The 19331-nt window shown below is 42.7% G+C and overlaps 1 protein-coding gene across 6 annotated transcripts in view; it reads right to left on the bottom strand.

Annotated features, from left to right (window-relative positions):
- The window catches only part of ZNF652 (zinc finger protein 652), a 59210-nt gene that overhangs the window by 23807 nt on the left and 16072 nt on the right, over window positions 1–19331 (bottom strand). For 2 of the 6 annotated variants that reach the window (XM_073683286.1, XM_073683290.1), the window contains exons 2-4: window positions 15853–15890; window positions 14340–15430; window positions 5423–5449 (exon numbers count right to left, since the gene is read on the bottom strand). In XM_073683286.1, the coding sequence (XP_073539387.1) occupies window positions 5423–5449; window positions 14340–15341 (1029 nt within the window). In that variant the 5' untranslated portion in view covers window positions 15342–15430; window positions 15853–15890. The remainder of the gene's footprint in view (window positions 1–5422; window positions 5450–14339; window positions 15431–15852; window positions 15891–19331) is intronic. The other 4 variants (XM_073683291.1, XM_073683287.1, XM_073683289.1 and 1 more) reach the window with 3 other exon arrangements.

The following is a 19331-nucleotide window of genomic DNA, read 5'->3' as shown; positions in this document are numbered from 1 at the left end:
ATGGACTGTTTTAAAAATGACCAGCAATGAGTCCTGACCTCAATTCCATTGAAAAACTTTGGTGTGAGCTGAAATCTGCCATTGGGAAAAAGAACCCTGCAAACATTCAAGAGCTTGAACAAACTGCAAAGAAAGAGTGGAAGAAAATTCCAGTTGAGAAGTGCTAGAAGCTTATATATGGCTACAAGAAACGTTTGGAGGCTGTCAGCAATGCCAAAGAGTGTGCAACCAAGTATTAATTGGGGGTGCCTTTATTGCTGCACATGCTGTTTATTATGTTTCTTCTTTGAAATTGCAACATGGAAGTTGAAAAACAATGTTTATTGTTGTATTACTAATTAAAAAATCGTGAGGATATAACTTTAGTACATTTCCATTTATTTCTGAAGATATTGTACAGTCTATGAAAAAAACGAAAGGGTGCCAATAACTGTGAGCATCACTGTATGCAGGGCGCCTGTGTGGGGGCTCACACTGTATGCAGGGCGCCTGTGTGAGGGCTCACACTGTATGCAGGGTGCCTGTATGGGGGCTCACACTGTATGCAGGGCGCCTGTATGGGGGCTCACACTGTATGCAGGGCGCCTGTGTGGGGGCTCACACTGTATGCAGGGCGCCTGTGTGGGGGCTCACACTGTATGCAGGGCGCCTGTGTGGGGGCTCACACTGTATGCAGGGCGCCTGTGTGGGGGCTCACACTGTATGCAGGGCGCCGTGGTGGGGCTCACACTGTATGCAGGGCGCCGTGGTGGGGCTCACACTGTATATAGGGGGAGGTTGGCATACTTAATTCTGCTCAATATTAAAGTGATATTATTTATATTGTATCTTAATATTAACACTGGGCAGAATTAACACGTCTCCTGATGAAGACATAAACGTGCATTGGGTTGGCAGGTACACTGCAGCAAATAGCGATTTATACATGTAAGTGTACCATTAATCTTAACCCAGTGATATTTCCTTACACTAGGGCTTCACTTCTATTTACTTACTAAGACATACAGTACAGACCAAAAGTTTGGACACACCTTCTCATTTAAAGATTTTTCTGTATTTTCATGACTATGAAAATTGTACATTCACACTGAAGGCATCAAAACTATGAATTAACACATGTGGAATTATATACTTAACAAAAAAGTGTGAAACAACTGAAAATATGTCTTATATTCTAGGTTCTTCAAAGTAGCCACCTTTTGCTTTGATGACTGCTTTGCACACTCTTGGCATTCTCTTGATGAGCTTAAAGAGGTAGTCACCGGAAATGGCCTTCCAACAATCTTGAAGGAGTTCCCAGAGATGCTTAGCACTTGTTGGCCCTTTTGCCTTCACTCTGCGGTCCAGCTCACCCCAAACCATCTCGATATGGTTCAGGACTGGTGACTGTGGAGGCCAGGTCATCTGGTGTAGCACCCCATCACTCTCCTTCTTGGTCAAATAGCCCTTACACAGCCTGGATAAGTGTTTGGGGTCATTGTCCTGTTGAAAAATAAATGATGGTCCAACTAAACGCAAACCGGATGGAATAGCATGCCGCTGCAAGATGCTATGGTAGCCATGCTGGTTCAGTATGCCTTGAATTTTGAATAAATCCCCAACAGTGTCACCAGCAAAGCACCCCCACACCATCACACCTCCTCCTCCATGCTTCACGGTGGGAACCAGGCATGTAGAGTCCATCCGTTTACCTTTTCTGCGTCGCACAAAGACACGGTGGTTGGAACCAAAGATCTCAAATTTGGACTCCTCAGACCAAAGCACAGATTTCCACTGGTCTAATGTCCATTCCTTGTGTTCTTTAGCCCAAACAAGTCTCTTCTGCTTGTTGCCTGTCCTTAGCAGTGGTTTCCTAGCAGCTATTTTACCATGAAGGCCTGCTGCACAAAGTCTCCTCTTAACAGTTGTTGTAGAGATGTGTCTGCTGCTAGAACTCTGTGTGGCATTGACCGGGTCTATAATCTGAGCTGCTGTTAACCTGCGATTTCTGAGGCTGGTGACTCGGATAAACTTATCCTCAGAAGGAGATGTGACTCTTGGTCTTCCTTTCCTGGGTCGGTCCTCATGTGAGCCAGTTTCTTTGTAGCGCTTGATGGTTTTTGCAATTTCACTTGGGGACACTTTCAAAGTTTGCCCAATTTTTCGCACTGACTGACCTTCATTTCTTAAAGTAATGATGGCCACTCGTTTTTCTTTACTTAGAATTTGTATTATAGCAAGAAAAAAGCAGCTAACAGTCTATTCAGTAGGATTATCAGCTGTGTATCCACCTGACTTCTGCACAACACAACTGATGGTCCCAACCACATTTATAAGGCAAGAAATCCCGCTTATTAAACCTGACAGGGCACACCTGTGAAGTGAAAACCATTTCCGGTGACTACCTCTTGAAGCTCATCAAGAGAATGCCAAGAATGTGCAAAGCAGTCATCAAAGCAAAAGGTGGCTACTTTGAAGAGCCTAGAATATAAGACATATTTTCAGTTGTTTCACACTTTTTTGTTAAGTATATAATTCCACATGTGTTAATTCATAGTTTTGATGTCTTCAGTGTGAATGTACAATTTTCATAGTCATGAAAATACAGAAAAATCTTTAAATGAGGTGTGTCCAAACTTTTGGTCTGTACTGTATATTTGGAACTGCTGGGTGTATACAGTGGGTACAGAAAGTATTCAGACCCCTTTAAATTTTTCACTCTGTTTCATTGCAGCCATTTGGTAAATTCTAAAAAGTTCATTTTTTTCTCATTAAAATACACCCTGCACCCCAAGAAAAACTGAAATATCTCATGGTCATAAGTATTCAGACCCTTTGCTCTGTATTGAGTAGAAGCACCCTTTTGAGCTAGTACAGCCATGAGTCTTCTTGGGAATGATGCAAGTTTTTCACACCTGGATTTGGGGATCCTCTGCCATTCTTCCTTGCAGATCCTCTCCAGTTCCGTCAGGTTGGATGGTGAACGTTGGTGGACAGCCATTTTCAGGTCTCTCCAGAGATGCTCAATTGGGTTTAGGGCAAGGCTCTGGCTGGGCTAGTCAATAATGGTCACAGAGTTGTTCTGAAGCCACTCCTTTGTTATTTTAGCTGTGTGCTTAGGGTCATTGTCTTGTTGGAAGGTGAACCTTCGGCCAAGTCTGAGGTCCAGAGCACTCTGGAAGAGGTTTTCATCCAGGATATCTCTGTACTTGGCCGCATTCATGTTTCCTTCAATTGCAACCAGTCATCCTGTCCCAGCTGCTGAAAAACACCCCCATAGCATGATGATGCCACCACCATGTTTCACTGTTGGGATTGTATTGGGCAGGTGATGAGCAGTGCCTGGTTCTCTCCACACATGCCGCTTCGAATTATCACCAAAAAGTTCTATCTTCGTCTCATCAGACCAGAGAATCTTATTTCTCATAGTCTGGGAGTCCTTCATGTGTTTTTGAGCAAACTCTATGCGGGCTTTCATATGTCTTGAACTTAAGAGAGGCTTCCGTTGGGCCACTCTGCCATAAAGGCCTGACTGGTGGAGGGCTGCAGTGATAGTTGACTTTGTGGAACTTTCTCCCACCTCCCTACTGCATCTGTGGAGCTCAGCCACAGTGATCTTGGGGTTCTTCTTCACCTCTCTCACCAAGGCTCTTCTCTCACGATTGCTCAGTTTGGGTGGACGGCCAGGTTTAGGAAGACTTCTGGTGGTCCCAAACTTCTTCCATTTAAGGATTATGGAGGCCATTGTGCTCTTAGGAACCTTGAGTAATGCAGAAATTCTATTATAATCTTGGCCAGATCTGTGCCTTGCCACAATTCTGTCTCTGAGCTCCTTGGGCAGTTCCTTTGAGCTCATGATTCTCATTTGGTCTGACATGCACTGTGAGCTGTGGGGTCTTATATAGACAGGTGTGTGCCTTTCCAAATCAAGTCCTATCAGTTTAATTAAACACAGCTGGACTCCAATGAAGGAGTAGAACCATCTCAAGGAGGATCACAAGGAACTGGACAGCATGTGACTTAAAAATGAGTGTCTGAGCAAAGGGTCTGAATACTTATAACCATGTGATATTTCAGTTTTTCTTTAATAAATTTGCAAAAATTTCTACATTTGTTTTTTTTTCAGTCAAGATGGGGTGCAGAGTGTACATTAATAAGAAAAAAAATGAACTTTTTAGAATTTACCAAATGGCTGCAATGAAACAAAGAGTTAAAAATTTAAAGGGTTCTGGATACTTTCTGTACCCACTGTATGTGTGTATCCCTGCATCAGTGCTCAACAGCCTCTGTTTTTGCATCTTTGTTTTAATTGTTTAAATAAATCTTGTTTTATAGGTCTATATACTCTTGGATTTTTTTTTACCCTTCTTTGTGACATTAACTATTTGAGTTTTGCCTGGAATTTGTTTCATATGTAGATATGGGTGCCCGGTTATAAACATCTGAAGAAGGCCTTACAGAAAGCAAAGGTAATGATATTAAAAATTACTTTTAATCATCAGCTCTTTATGAAAATATAAAATGTGAACCTGCTCATTACTACGGTGGTGAAGAAGATGCCGAGCTACTACTATGGAGTGATAAAATGGAGCCACACATAAAGAGTAGAAAGAATAAATGGGACAATTCAGGATTTTTTTTTTTTTAAATGGCCACAAAGCATAGAATGTGATAAAAGGTCAGTATAGATTATAGCCCCCTGGTAAGTCCCCCACTGCTCTGGTCGTCCACTGTCCTATGGCAGCTCTCCTACAGTGACAACCACGCCTGTCCTCTTCAGCCAATCAATGGCCTCGGCAGTGATGGTAGCGCGGTCGAAGGAGAATAATTTGTTGTACTTACACTGGCCGATTATTAGGAAAGCTCGTTCCTGATAATGAGCCTGTCTAAACCGGCTGCCAATCACCTGAGGAACAAGCAAAATGCTTGACGGCAGAAATTATCTTTAAACTTGCTTCGTTGGCAGCACATCATCCTGTGTAAACAAGTGATGAGCTGTTGAGAACAATGGTATTCTATGTGCCCAGAATTATTATTTTAATGATCTTTTTGTGCACACAAGAGTGGTGTCGGCCCGGGCATTAATGATTGGCTTTTATGTAGCCGATCAGTGGTTACTTAAAAGTCACATGTGGCTAGTCTAAATGCAGCTTTAAGAGCGGGAAGTCGTAACGTGATCATTGCAGCACAACTAAAGAAGATTAGCAGGATGATGGAGCAGATGGGGATTTACCAGGTGAGTATAAGTTATTTTATTACAACCTCGGCTTTAAGAATGCTAGACAACCCCTACAAATCAGATTAATACCTTATCTCAATGTACAGGAAGTGCATCTAATAATGGGCACATAAGATCATAAAATGACTAGGTGCTTCAACAAGTGGAAATACAAATGATTAGCCCGGTGGCCGCTCACGGCCGCCTCCAGGAGCCATTACTCACCGTCTTTGTGGCCATATTACAGCAACCCTGTTTGAAGGAAAGAAGTTTTACATATACGGCCGTGGGAAGACATAAACAAACGTCTTTGCTGCAGGTCAGTGTGCCACGTACATATGATCACATATGTGACCACGATGCTAGAAACATTTTGCTCACAACAACCCTTCATAGGAACCAGTTGTGGGGAACCTAAGGACAGTTCTGACCCAGCAGGAGACCCACAGGTTGGAGCCCACTGGGCTAGATAAACAAACATGGCTACTTTCCACAGACACAGCACCTCACCAATCTCCAGATTGTGTGTGGTATTGCAGCACATGGGCAGGTGTGGCATCGGTATGTTTCTCTGAAGAGCCAGCCGGAGACCAAAGAAAGACTAGGTGAGTCTGATGCGGTCCCTGTCCGAATATTCCCCACCACAGGTGACTGACAGGCCTCTCCCAATGTAAACACCTGGAAGACCTGTCCACAGAGTGCGGGAAGACCTCATCAGACTAATTTCTGCCTATGGTCAGCCGGCTCTTAAAACATACCTGTCTGCAATCTTACAGTCCAGCTCCTATTCATGCTGCCTGTGGTTTGGGCAGCATAATTTGACTGACCAGTTCCCTTTAAAAATTGATAGCGTATCCTTAGACCTTTGGAGATGAAACTATTAGCACCCTCTATGATCGAATGTGAAAGGCGCATTTACAGCAGCTGCAGTCCGGTTCATGACTGCCTAAATATTTTTTTCTTTCTTTTTAACTACAGTTCAATATATCACAGCATTGTTCTACTGATTTCAGTGGAAGAACGCTGCAATGCATTAACCAGTTCAAGACTGGGCAATTTTCCCCATTTCTGACCAAGCAAATTTAGGGTTTTTTTGTACATGTGGTTTAAAAAAAATATCAGCAGTTTTTTGCTATGCAATCTGAGAGCGGCCTATAGGTTGAATTCAATGGACTTATGTCTACCTTTAGCCTAAAAAACGACGAAACTAAGATGTAGGGGCGGAAAGCCTGGTTCCAGTGATGTGTTACTTACTGGGCTGTGTGCTGCTGTTTCAATAAAATCAGTGTTTTATCAGCAGGAGATCATCATTACAGGACCACCCCAGCAATGATTAGCAGCCTACTGTTAATTTACATTGTACACAGAAAGCTGCCAATCAGTGGTGTGGGCGGGGTTATACAGGGCTCAGCATTTGAGCACTGCTACATCTGCAGCAGAGAAAACAGTGATTGTATGAAAATGACAGCAAGTGACATGATTGGAATCAGGGTCTCTGTCCCTATTCGTATCACATTGCTCTCAGATTACTTCTCAAAAAACTGGTGACAGATTCCCTTTAAAGATCTGTAACCAATTTTCTCTTATGGATATTCAAACAAATGTTCCATCTTTTTTGTGAGAAATGGGGCGTATTTTTTAAGCTACTTTCATACTTTTTTTTTTTTTTGGCAATATCAGTGGGAAAATAAAAAAAACAAAATATTTGTGGTTTTCACTATTTTTTTTAGACCACTGGAATACATTTTAAAATGTGTTTCCCTTTCCATAATAAACAGATTTTTATACACTGTGTGCAGAATTATTAGGCAAGTTGTATTTTAGAGGATTATTTTTATTATTGGTCAACAACTATGTTCTCAATCAACCCAAAAGACTCAAATATCCAAGCTTAATATTTTTGGAAGTTAGAGTGGGGTTTTTTAGATATGGCTATCTTAGGATGGTATCTGTTTGTGCAGGTAACTATTACTGTGCAGAATTATTAGGCAACTTAATAAAATCCAAATATAATCCCATCTCACTTGTTTATTTTCACCAGGTAAACCAATATCTGTGCACAAAATTTAGAAATAAACATTTCTGACATGCAAAAACAAAAACCCCAAAAATTAGTGATGAATATAGGCACCTTTCTTTATGATGACACTCAGCAGCCTTCCATCCATAGATTCTGTCAGTTGCTTGATCTGTTTTCGATCAACATTGCGTGCAGCAGCCACCACAGCCTCCCAGACACTGTTCCGAGAGGTGTACTTTTTTCCCTCCCTGTAGATCTCACATTTTATGATGGACCACAGGTTCTCTATGGGGTTCAGATCAGGTGAACAAGGGGGCCATGTCATTATTTTTTTCTTCTTTTAGACCTTTACTGGCCAGCCACGTGGTGGAGTAGTTGGATGCATGTGATGGGGCATTTTCCTGCATGAAAACCATGTTTTTCTTGAACGATACCGACTTCTTCCTGTACCACGGCTTGAAGAAGTTGTCTTCCAGAAACTGGCAGTAGGTCTGGGAGTTGAGCTTCACTCCATCCTCAACCCGAAAAGGTCCCACAAGTTCATCTTTGATGATACCAGCCCATACCAGTACCCCACCTCCACCTTGCTGGCGTCTGAGTCGGAGTGGAGCTCTCTGCCCTTTACTGATCCACCCTCTGGCCCATCCATCTGGCCCATCAAGAGTCACTCTCATTTCATCAGTCCATAAAACCTTTGAAAAATCAGTCTTAAGATATTTCTTGGCCCATTCTTGAAGTTTTATCTTATGTTTCTTGTTCAAAGGTGGTCGTTTTTCAGCCTTCCTTACCCTGGCCATGTCCCTGAGTATTGCACACCTTGTGCTTTTTGATACTTCAGTAACGTTGCAGCTCGGAAATATGGCAAAGCTGGTGGCGAATGGCATCTTGGCAGCTTCACGCTTGATTTTCCTCAATTCATGGGCAGTTATTTTGCGCCTTTTTTTGGCCAACACGCTTCTTGCGACCCTGTTGGCTATTTGCCATGAAACGCTTGATTGTTTGGTGATCACGCTTCAAAAGTTTGGAAATTTCAAGACTGCTGCATCCCTCTGCAAGACATCTCACAATTTTGCACTTTTCAGAGCCCATCAAATCTCTCTTCTGACCCATTTTGCCAAAGGAAAGGAAGTTGCCTAATAATTAAGCACACCTTATATAGGGTGTTGATGTCATTAGTCAACACCCCTCCTCATTACAGAGATGCACATCACCAGATTTACTTAATTGGTAGATGGCTCACAAGCCTATGCAGCTTGGAGTAGGGCTACATGTATAAAAAGTATCATGTGATCAAAATACTCATTTGCCTAATAATTCTGCATACAGTGTATATCTGACACGTTTTTTTTATTTCAACGGGGACAAGGCCCCCCCCCTCATCCCCAAACCTGGTGTGCGTGGCCCTCCCCCCTCATCCCCAATCCTGGTGTGCGTGGCCCTCCCCCCTCATCCCCAATCCTGGTGTGCGTGGCCCTCCCCCCTCATCCCCAATCCTGGTGTGCGTGGCCCTCCCCCCTCATCCCCAATCCTGGTGTGCGTGGCCCTCCCCCCTCATCCCCAATCCTGGTGTGCGTGGTCACCCCCTCATCCCCAATCCTGGTGTGCGTGGTCCCCCCCTCATCCCCAATCCTGGTGTGCGTGGCACCCATCCTCATCCCCAATCCTGGTATGCGTGGCCCCCCTCATCCCAAATCCTGGTATGCGTGGCCCCCCTCATCCCAAATCCTGGTATGCGTGGCCCCCCTCATCCCAAATTCTGGTATATTCATGTTCTCTAATTGCGCGCAGTGTCAGCAGCGGCAACAGATCAGCAATCCTGTGTACCTGCTACTAAAGAGAATGAATATTCACTCTTCTCCACGCCCATGTGAGTGGAGAAGAGAGAATATTCATACTCTCTAATAGCGGGCACAGAGGATCGCTGAGCCGCAGCAGGTAGCTGGCGGTTGTGACTGATACTGTGCGCGCTATTAAAGAAAATTAATATTCACTCCTCTCCATGGGCGTGGAGAAGAGTGAATATTCATTTTCTTTAGCAGCGGGCACACGTGGTAGCTGCAGCAGCCGGCTACAACCTGTGCTTTATTTCTATTGTGGACTGGATTATTAATTTGTGACATTCTGGACATGGAAACTATATTCTGCATCACCAAAGTCCAGCAAGCCTTAATGGTAATTTGATATACATATATGTAATTGTTTCTCTTTTTCTATTGTGTATATAAATCAGAATAGGGTATACTAGGGTGATAAGGGATACCGACGTTGAGAGGGGGCGCCACAGAGTACAAATTAGGGTGTCAAACTCCGCTGCCAGGAAGGGACAGTCATCAGGGAAAACCAGGGATTTGAAATCTTATATTAGTATATTATACAGGGTGGACCATGAATATGGATACACCTAAATTAAATGGGAATGGTTGGTGATATCAACTTCTTGTTTGTGGCACATTAGTATATGGGAGGGGGAAAACTTTTCCAGATGGATGGTGACCATGGCGGTCATTTTGAAGTCAGCCATTTTAGATCCAACTTTATTTTTTTCAATGGGAAGAGGGTCATGTGACACAAACTTATTGAGAATTTCATAAGAAAAGCAATGGTGTGCTTGGTTTTAACGTAACTTTATTCTTTCATGAGTTTTTTACAAGTTTATGACCACTTGTGTTGGATTGTCAATGCAACCCTCTTCTCCCACTCTTGACACACTGATAGCAACACCGGAGAAGAAATGCTAGCACAGGCTTCCAGTATCCGTTGTTTCAGATGCTGCACATCTCGTATCTTCACAGCATAGACAATAACCTTCAGGTGACCCCAAAGATAAAAGTCTAAGGGGGTCAGATCGGGAGACCTTGGTGGCCATTCAACTGGCCCACGACGACCAATCCACTTTCCGGGAAATTATTCATGCAGGAATGCTCGGACCTGACACCCATAATGTGGTGGTGCACCGTCTTGTTGGAAAAACTCAGGGAACGTGCCATCTTCAGTGCATAAAGAAAGCAACACATCATCATGTAGCAATTTCAGATATCCAGTGGCATTGAGGTTTCCATTGATGAAGAATGACCCCACTATCTTTGTACCCCATGTACCACGCCATACCATCAAGATACGAGATGTGCAGCATCTGAAACAACGGATACTGGAAGCCTGTGCTAGCATTTCTTCTGCGGTGTTGCTATCAGTGTGTCAAGAGTGGGAGAAGAGGGTTGCATTGGCAATCCAACACAATGGGCAGCACTTTGAACACATTTTATAAGTGATCATAAACTTGTAAAAAACTCATGAAAGAATAAAGTTACGTTAAAACCAAGCACACCATTGTTTTTCTTATGAAATTCTCAATAAGTTTGATGTGTCATATGACCCTCTTCCGATTGAAAAAAATAAAGTTGGATCCAAAATGGCTGACTTCAAAATGGCCGCTATGGTCACCACACATCTGGAAAAGTTTTCCCCCTCCCATATACTAATGTGCCACAAAAAGGAAGTTGATATCACCAACCATTCCCATTTTATTTAGGTGTATCCATATAAATGACCCACCCTGTATATGTGTGTTTAGAATGATGAATCCTACAAGCTTTTAAAAAATATAATAAAAGTTAATTTTTAGGGGCCTAACATTTCTGTTTTTGGTTGTTATACAGTGGCCCACAGCCACTGTAAAGGCTGAAGAGGCTGTGGCGCTCCACACATAGTTAATCTAAGAGGGTGATAACAGTTGAACCCCCACCAATCTAATATTGATGAATTATTCTAAGGGAAAGCCATCAATTTTTAAAGGCTAAATAACCCCTTTAATGGCCTGTATTATACTCCAGAGCTTCATTCACAGTTCTGCTGTCACTGGTCCTTACTATGCATATGCTCTGATCTCATGTGACTGAACATTGCTTGGTGTAAAGTTTATGTTTTCCCCATGCTCCGTGCAGACACTTGGCCAGAAATAAATACCGAAAGATTGGAGCACTGAACCCTGCAGAACTCTGACTGCAGCTCTGGAGTAATAGTGCACATTGATTTTATATGTTAACTGGTGGACATCCACATGAAAGCAGATCTGTCAGTAGGTTTCACAATATAAACTCAATACGTTATGAAATAGATCTGTTAAGACTACGTGTACTTACTTTTAAAAAAACAAAAGGATTATTCAGCAATTCTGACATGGATTTTTTTTTTTTTTTCAAAAATTTTCTTGCCTGATATAAAGATGATATAAAGATGAACTGGACTCATAACTTTCTAAAAAAGTATTTTCCATACATTCTGAAACAGATTTCAAAGTATGTACACCAGTACTGTAAGGTGTACAGGATCTATTTAATAATGTACACAGTTTGTATTGTGAAATCTAGTGACAGATCCGCTTTATCATCAATAAATACAATTATAAGCACTCGGTCATTTAGCGGGTTTAATACAGTTTCACCATAACAAAAATGATAATGTCAGTACACCAACTCTCCTCCATCCTAATATGACACAGAATGTAAATGTACGTCGTCATGTCTGGTCCCCTTGTCCGCCTGTAACTGCAGAGACTGGAGCTTGCCAAGACCACTGCAGTTTAACCATGTAACTCCCACTGGAGGCCCCTATGGGTGCCATTTTTGTCCTCAAGCTCCTACGATTTTCTCTATATATTGCAATACATTCACATTGCGGTATATAAAATAAGCGATCAAATAACTGCAGATTTATGCCCCTGGACCAAAAAAAATAAAGTTTTTACAAAATGTTTCTTTTTTTTCTAATTAATTTTTAAAAACTATATATATATATATATATATATATATATATATATATATATATATATATATATATATATATATATATATATATATATATATATATATATGCTGTAAGAAAATAAAAAGGATCAAAAGGACAGAATTGTGGTTTTCCGGTTTCCACACCTCCCTAAAATAATGCAGTATAACATTGTATCTATCCCAAAATGGTATCGGGAAAAAAAAAAAAAAGCTCAACACGCAATAAAAAAACGCTCACACAACTCCATCAATAAAAAAAATAAAATGGCAACACTAAAATGTTTTTACCACTTTAATAAAAAAAAAAAAATACTACCACATAATTTTGGCGTCACTGTAATTGTACTGACCTGGAGAATAATGTTGCCAGTTAATTTTTACTGCAAAATGAATGCTGTAAAAACAAAACACGATGGCGGAGTAGCATTTTTTCCTTCACCATTTCACTGCCCTTGAAGCTTTTTTCCCGTTTTCCAGCACATTATATGATTAAATGGATGAGGCCTTTCAAAACGACCACTCGTCCCAAATTAAACCAGCCCTAAAACGGCTATGTCTGTGTAAAAATAGAAAAGTTATGGCCCTTGGAACAAAGGTAGTAAAAAACAAAACAGCAAAAACAAAAATTGGCCTTGGCGGAAAGGGGTTAAAACACCGTAAAGGATGATGATTGATGGGGCGGTGCACTTGCTATGTTAATGTGCATTTAGTGGTTATGAGGGCTCAATTTGATATGATGTGATAAGCACAAAGCAAAAAACTGAAATCATACATCCAAAAAAAACAATGGATATTATATAAAGTAGTCCGAATCCGCAGATTTTGATGGGATCAGTCGGCCATTTAATGTGTATGAGGGCCTCCAGACTGTTCCCTAACAGATTATGTGGGACATAAGAATCTGGCGGTGGGAATTTAAAAGGGTGGTCTGAAGGCAAAGCATTTTTCTCCTAATTTCCTATCTATTTAGTCCCATAAGTCTAAGCTATTTTCTAATATGCCTCACTTGCCTCAAAAACTCCCTAACTACACTATCTAACAGCTTTCGTATTTCTCCTATTTCCTGTCTGATGAGGATTTGTTTATCACAGTGCATACTGGGATACTCAAACGAAGCATCATCTGGGGGGCAGACACTGCGAACACTGTCACCGCCCCTGACCCCTCCCTGAAATGAAGGATCAGCAGTGACACTTGTTTCAGTGGTGGTGCTGTCCTTGCTGTGTCCCCGAAAGTCTCCCCCTGTGCGATGAGTGCAGCGTCCAGTCTGTTGTCTGCTTAGCTAAATAAGCCATAATTTAGCAGCAGAGTGGTATCACTATACCCGGCAGAGACCAGTGACGTCACCTACGGGGGCGGCACGAGTCTCCTGCACGCCGGGTATAGTAACACCGCTCTGCTGCCAGCTTATTACTATTCATCTATACAGACAACAGACCAGAAACGGCGCTCATCACACAGGGCACTGGGGGAGACTGCACAGGGTGGGGAGACACTCGGACAGAGCAGGGGCAGCACCACCCCTGAAATGAGTGTCACTGATGATGCTTAGTTTCGGAGAGGGGGCTGAGACAGTGACAACAGCTTCTGCCCCCTAATGATGCTTCGTTTGAGTATCCCAGCATGCACTGGTGATACTCAAACGAACTGTCAGATAGGAAATAGGAAAAAAAAAATACAAAAGCAGATAGTGTAGTTAGGAAACGGTAGGGAATTTTTAAAGCAACTATATTAGAAAATAGCTTAGAATTATGAGACTAAATAGATAGTGAGTTAGGAGAAAAATGCTTTGCCTTCAGACTACCCCTTTAATTATCCAATATTTTTGTTTTCGGTGGAGAAATAACCCAGGGTTAAAGGATTCTGGCAGAGGCGCAGTCATAGAGAACACAGGAACACGTTCGCCAAGCGCTCTAATATAATGTGGAGGGCCAGCTAATGGCTTTGTTTAGACTGCATTGTCTGAAATATACAAGGGGAGGACTTGCACCTTTTGCATATACCATGGTATACGGATGTATTTTTGTTACTGCTTTACTTCCCTTCCTGGATGCTTCTGACACAGGCACTCTTTAGACCTCCATATGATGAATGAAGACCTACGTGAATACGTTCGATGCATGTACCTGGAGCTTTCCCAGTGAAGACGTCGAACTTTATGTTAACAGTGGAAGGAGACATTTAATTAGTCGAGCCTTTTTTGTGAGCTGGCATAGTTGCCAGATTACCAAATGACTAATTCCACTGCCCAACATAAGAGATGGTGGCAAGTTACAATGGTGTACAGGTCTGTGATTCGCCCCAAGTGTCAGTCACGTCATGTTAGGTGCGGACATACCTGAATGTTCTTCTCACAGTCCGTTTGGAGATGAAGGGACAACTCACTCTCTAAGACAAACTTTTTGCCACATTTATCACAAATCTGCATCCTCCGGTGCGTAACATTCATGTGCTTTTCCAGATACCATCGCGTGTTGAATACACGTGGACATTTGTCACAAGTAAGGGTCTCCTTTTCCTCACCCTTTCCCTTCTCAGTGGGAGACTTAGGTTCTTTGGGAGATTTCTTTTTCCGTTTGGGGGCTTCACCACTTGTAACTTGTTCATTATTGGGATTGATGCCCAGCGGGGTGCCATCTCCGGCCACCATGATGGAGTTCTCAGTTTTTTGGTCCTGGTTTATATGTTCCATATTGGTCAGATCTCCAGTAGGATGAGGTTCATTTTCATCATCCTCGTTGCTGTCCTGGTCGTCATCTGCAGAGTCACCTCCATCCTCGTCACTACTTGTCTTCATGTGTGAAGGGTCTTTTCCCACCCCCTTGTCTCCTTTGGAGACATTTAAGGTTTGGTTATTAAGGTTCACCTCCACAATTATCTGCTCTCTTTTGTAATTCACATCATCCTCATCTTCTTCCTCCTCATCATCATCATCGTCATCATCTTCGTCGTCATCGTCATCGTCGTCCGATTCTCCAGAGTTTTGCCTTTCCCCTTTGACAGGTCGAATCTCGTTGACTGGTTTACTGTCCCGAAAAAAAGGTTGCTGCTCAGGTTCAAGAAGATGTGGTTTACCTACTTTAGTGTCTATCATGACAGGATACGGCCCTCCAGCCTCTCGTTTGAATTGCTTATTTGACAGATCAAGTTCTTGAGTTGTAGTATGGTAAAATGGAGGAGGAACACTAACTCGCAAAGGGTCATCAAGTCCCAACCCAGAAACATCAGGAGGGCGACCGTCCAGCAATTTTTGGCAGGAGTTGGCGGCTTGACCCATTGGGTCAGGCTGTAGGTTTGAAGGACGTAACATGTCTGAATATTCAATTACTGTAAAGTTCATGAAAATATGTTTATAAGACACTGAGGAGTAATTTTATGTTCCAGGAATACAGGGCCACACTACATCATAGGATCTATCGAAAGACTGGCCTGCCAAAAAAAAAAAAAAGGAATGGTTTAATATTTTTATTTAGTAAAAAGCTATTCACTTTCACTACTTCCACCCCAGAACCATTCAAATTAATCCCACACTCTTAATCTCCTTTAATAAGTCATATTATAATGTACATAAAGTCATTTTTACGACACAGGACAAATTGATTCATGGACCGACTGTGGATCTCCTGAATCAGACTACATGGGGCTGTCAGGAGACCCGCTGCCACTCCACGCACTGCAGTCCGTACTTGGACCCAGATACACAGTTATATGAATCCAGCCTTATGAAAACAGCATCAGTCAATCACTCTTAGCTCTTTTTTGAAGCTCCAACCCCTAGTGATTGAAGCCTGGATATAACAATTCCAATTTAAGCTATGAAACTTTAGGCCTGATGAGGCTGGTGTACTCACTTTGAAAATCCATGTAAGAAGGGCTGTGTAATCCTGAACTAAAAAAAAAAAAAAGGAGCATTATATGAGCATTCTAAACATTAAGATGGTGCAGAACTCACCAAAGTACCTCAGTCCCTACAAGCAGCTGTTTGGTGGAAGTGTTAAGAATGAAACTTTCATCAATCCAATATTGTGAGGCTCTCATAAGCACAGAACATTAAAAGGGTTATCCAGGATTTTTGAGGGGTTTTTCTACTATGGGGCTAAGAATTTATTAGCAGGTTGTTGCCAACCACCTGCCTATACTGCCATAATCTATTCCAGCTCAGAGCTTTCATGGACCACTGCTCCTGCAGGTGATTCTCCTGCTTCCTTTGACTTCAAGTCAACAGAGCATTTTCTTCATTGCAGCTGAGCTTTGTCAACAGGGTGTCACTGCCAATGTCATGCTAATTGAGAGCAGATTCCCCACTGCCTAACTGCTGGAAGCCGTCTGTCAATCAGCAGTTACTCCCCTCAACAGAGCATAGCAGAAAATAAAGAACTGCTATGTTGGCATGAGGTCAAAGGAAGCTGGAGAATTTCCAACTGAGTCAGGAGAGATAGTCATCAGGTAGAACAGGCAGTTAGTTAGCAACTGCCTACCAGTAAATTCTTAGCCCCATATGAAAAAAAAAGTCCCAAATAACCCCTTTAAAGTAGTTGTCTCATGTTCATCTCCTAGTCGCATGGGAGAGCGTGCAGTTTGGGACGACTGTCTTCAGAAGCGCACTGCCTCCTGTAAACCAGGAAGCTGGAAGGCAAAGGAGCAGGGCACTCCTGAAGATTGACAGCTGGCCTGAACTGCACACTCTCCCATGCAACTAGGAGAGTCACTTCGGAGACATGCACGGGTTCTGTACAATATATGTTACACACACAGTATTATCTGATGAACAATGACACTAGCTTACAATAAATCTCTGGTCCTCATAACATCTCCAGGATTTCTCTTTTGAGAAGTGTGTGCCCTAACACATCAGACTATCTACCTCCAACATATTGAGGCCATACAGCAAGGGGGGGGCCTCAGGCCCTGGGCGGCCCTTGATGACACTTTTATCCAGCCCCGGGGCAGATTCCTGGGGACCACAGTGCTTGGGCTGGCAGCTGTATTTTGCTGTCCACCGCCCCATTCATTTCTTCTTGAGTACGAGCACGCAGTGTTCACTACTGGACCCTGAGGCGCGTGCAATGAATGATTCTTCCTGACACCAGTGGCAGCGGCAGGACGTACTTTGTGGGTGAAGTTAGCGCACAATTTGTATGGCCCCCGAAGAATGGTATAAATATCCAACTGGCCCTTGGCAAAAAAAAAAATCCCCACCCCTGCCATACAGCGACACTCCCAGCATAACGCTGCTAGGAGGGATGGGAGATGTAATGGAGTATTAGACATGCTCAAGTTTGGTTTACTATTTAACTTCCATGGAAATTGATAAAGAAAAACACAGCTACAAGCTGCAACTCACAATCCACTCTGCGCCTGGATGCGGGGGGCCGCCTCACCTGTGAAGTCAGAGGTCAGACATTAAGGTTATATCCTGTGGGTAAGCCATAAAGGTCATTAAAGTGGCTGATCAATAACAGACATTTATCACCCATCCACAGGATACATAAAGAAATGTTTGACCTCCCTTTCATCATTCTTCAAAATTTCTGCTATTTAGTGTGGAACAAGGGAAAGGAGGGGGGTGCTTAAGACCCCCAGAAATCACACATACATCCACCATCCGGCGGATAGGGGATACATATCCATCATGGGAAAAGCACTTTAGGTAAAAACACAAGGACCAGGGAATGTGCCTAATAACTAGGATCACCTTGTAGACATATCTACTATACACCTTGCCAGTGTCTGCGCTGTGAAGCCCCTCCATACACACACACGCGGCGTCTCGAGCTTATGACGGGATCATTCATCACTCCGTCTATTTACTGATATATGCTGCTGTGCAATTGTACTAGCAGTCGTCACAGAGGAGGGGCGGGGGGAGCAGTCTGGGAAAAAGCCGATTATTAAGAGAAATAGAATCACAAAAGAAGCAGCCATTCTTCACAGAAACTCAATATCAGTCTATGGAAACAAGTCACATGGGAGATGACAGCAAATGGCAGGCAGGGATGCTGTCCCTCCGCCCGGCGAGATTCAGATTAATAAATGCAGCTGTATGAACAAGGCCGGCTTATGTGGTGGATGCAGTCCCACCTGCACTGCTAATAATGGGGGCTGCACAGAAAGACCACTGTACGGCACGTGTGGAGGAGCAAACAAGCAATTCAAGCAGAAATCATTAGGAAAAGCAGAGAAACAATCGGTGTGACAAGTTAGGAGCGTTACTTTTTACGTCCACACTTAAATAGCTAAACGGAAACTCCAGTAAAGTCCCATTGTAATAAATCATTACGGTTACGTTCTCACAAAGTGAAAACGCAGTGGATTTCTCTGCTGTGCATTCAGAAAACATCCACTGTGTAAATAGACAAAAGCGATGGGTTTGGGTTCCGCAACATGTCCCTTCATGCTGCAGACGTCTGTGTGAATTTCACCCTTGGCAATGCAGTGTGAAGAGTGCAGATCCCCGCAATCACTTCCAGCATAAACTGACATGTTGCCGATCCTAAACCTGCAGCTCTGCTCAATGTACACTGTGGCTATTTTATGCAACACATGCATGAGATGTCTTAAACTCTAGGATACTTTGGTAGCCAGGGCTGTGGAGTCGGAGTCTGTGTCCATTTTGCTGGAGTCGGAATAAAATGGACAGACTGACTCCTAAAATATATTGGGAGCAGTAGTACAATACAGGATGTGCTGAATATTTTTTCATGAGAATTTGGGCAGTAATATAAATGTCTGTTCTGTTCCTGATCTAAGGATCTCGGCTTTTAGTGGAGATGAATCTGTGCTGCACTTTATGTACACGCTCAGTAGTGAGACCGTGCTGTGGAGTCTGAGTCAGGGGAATTGAGGAGTCAGAGGTTTTGGTTTGGCTTACTGGCTCCACAGCCCTGATGGTAGCACTGTATAACACAGACTATTTTCTGCAAACAAATACACTACATAAGAACTTAGCCTTAAGGGGTTGTTCAAGTACTAGACAGCAGCAACTCTCACTTCCTCCGGATTTATGTTATTTGTCCAAAGGCGAGGAGAGTGAAGCCCTGATCGGCCGCAGGGACATAGTAATGTCACGTGATTCCCAGGAGAGCCAGTATCAGCACCGCTGGAATGGCGGGAAGGGGGGAGGGAGTACAGTGATCCCTCACTGATCGCGGGTACTACGTTTTAGGAACCCCCGAAGTAGGATCCTTACATTTATTTTTATTTATATATATATATATATATATATATATATATATATATATATATATACACATACACAGTACAGACCAAAAGTTTGGACACACCTTCTCATTTAAAGATTTTTCTGTATTTTCATGACTGTGAAAATTGT

The sequence above is a fragment of the Phyllobates terribilis genome, unplaced genomic scaffold, assembly GCF_046119375.1.
Source record: "Phyllobates terribilis strain yellow unplaced genomic scaffold, ASM4611937v1 Scaffold_5__5_contigs__length_657084704, whole genome shotgun sequence".
NCBI classification, from domain to species: Eukaryota; Metazoa; Chordata; class Amphibia; order Anura; family Dendrobatidae; genus Phyllobates; species Phyllobates terribilis.
This window is presented reverse-complemented; position numbering and strand designations above follow the sequence as displayed.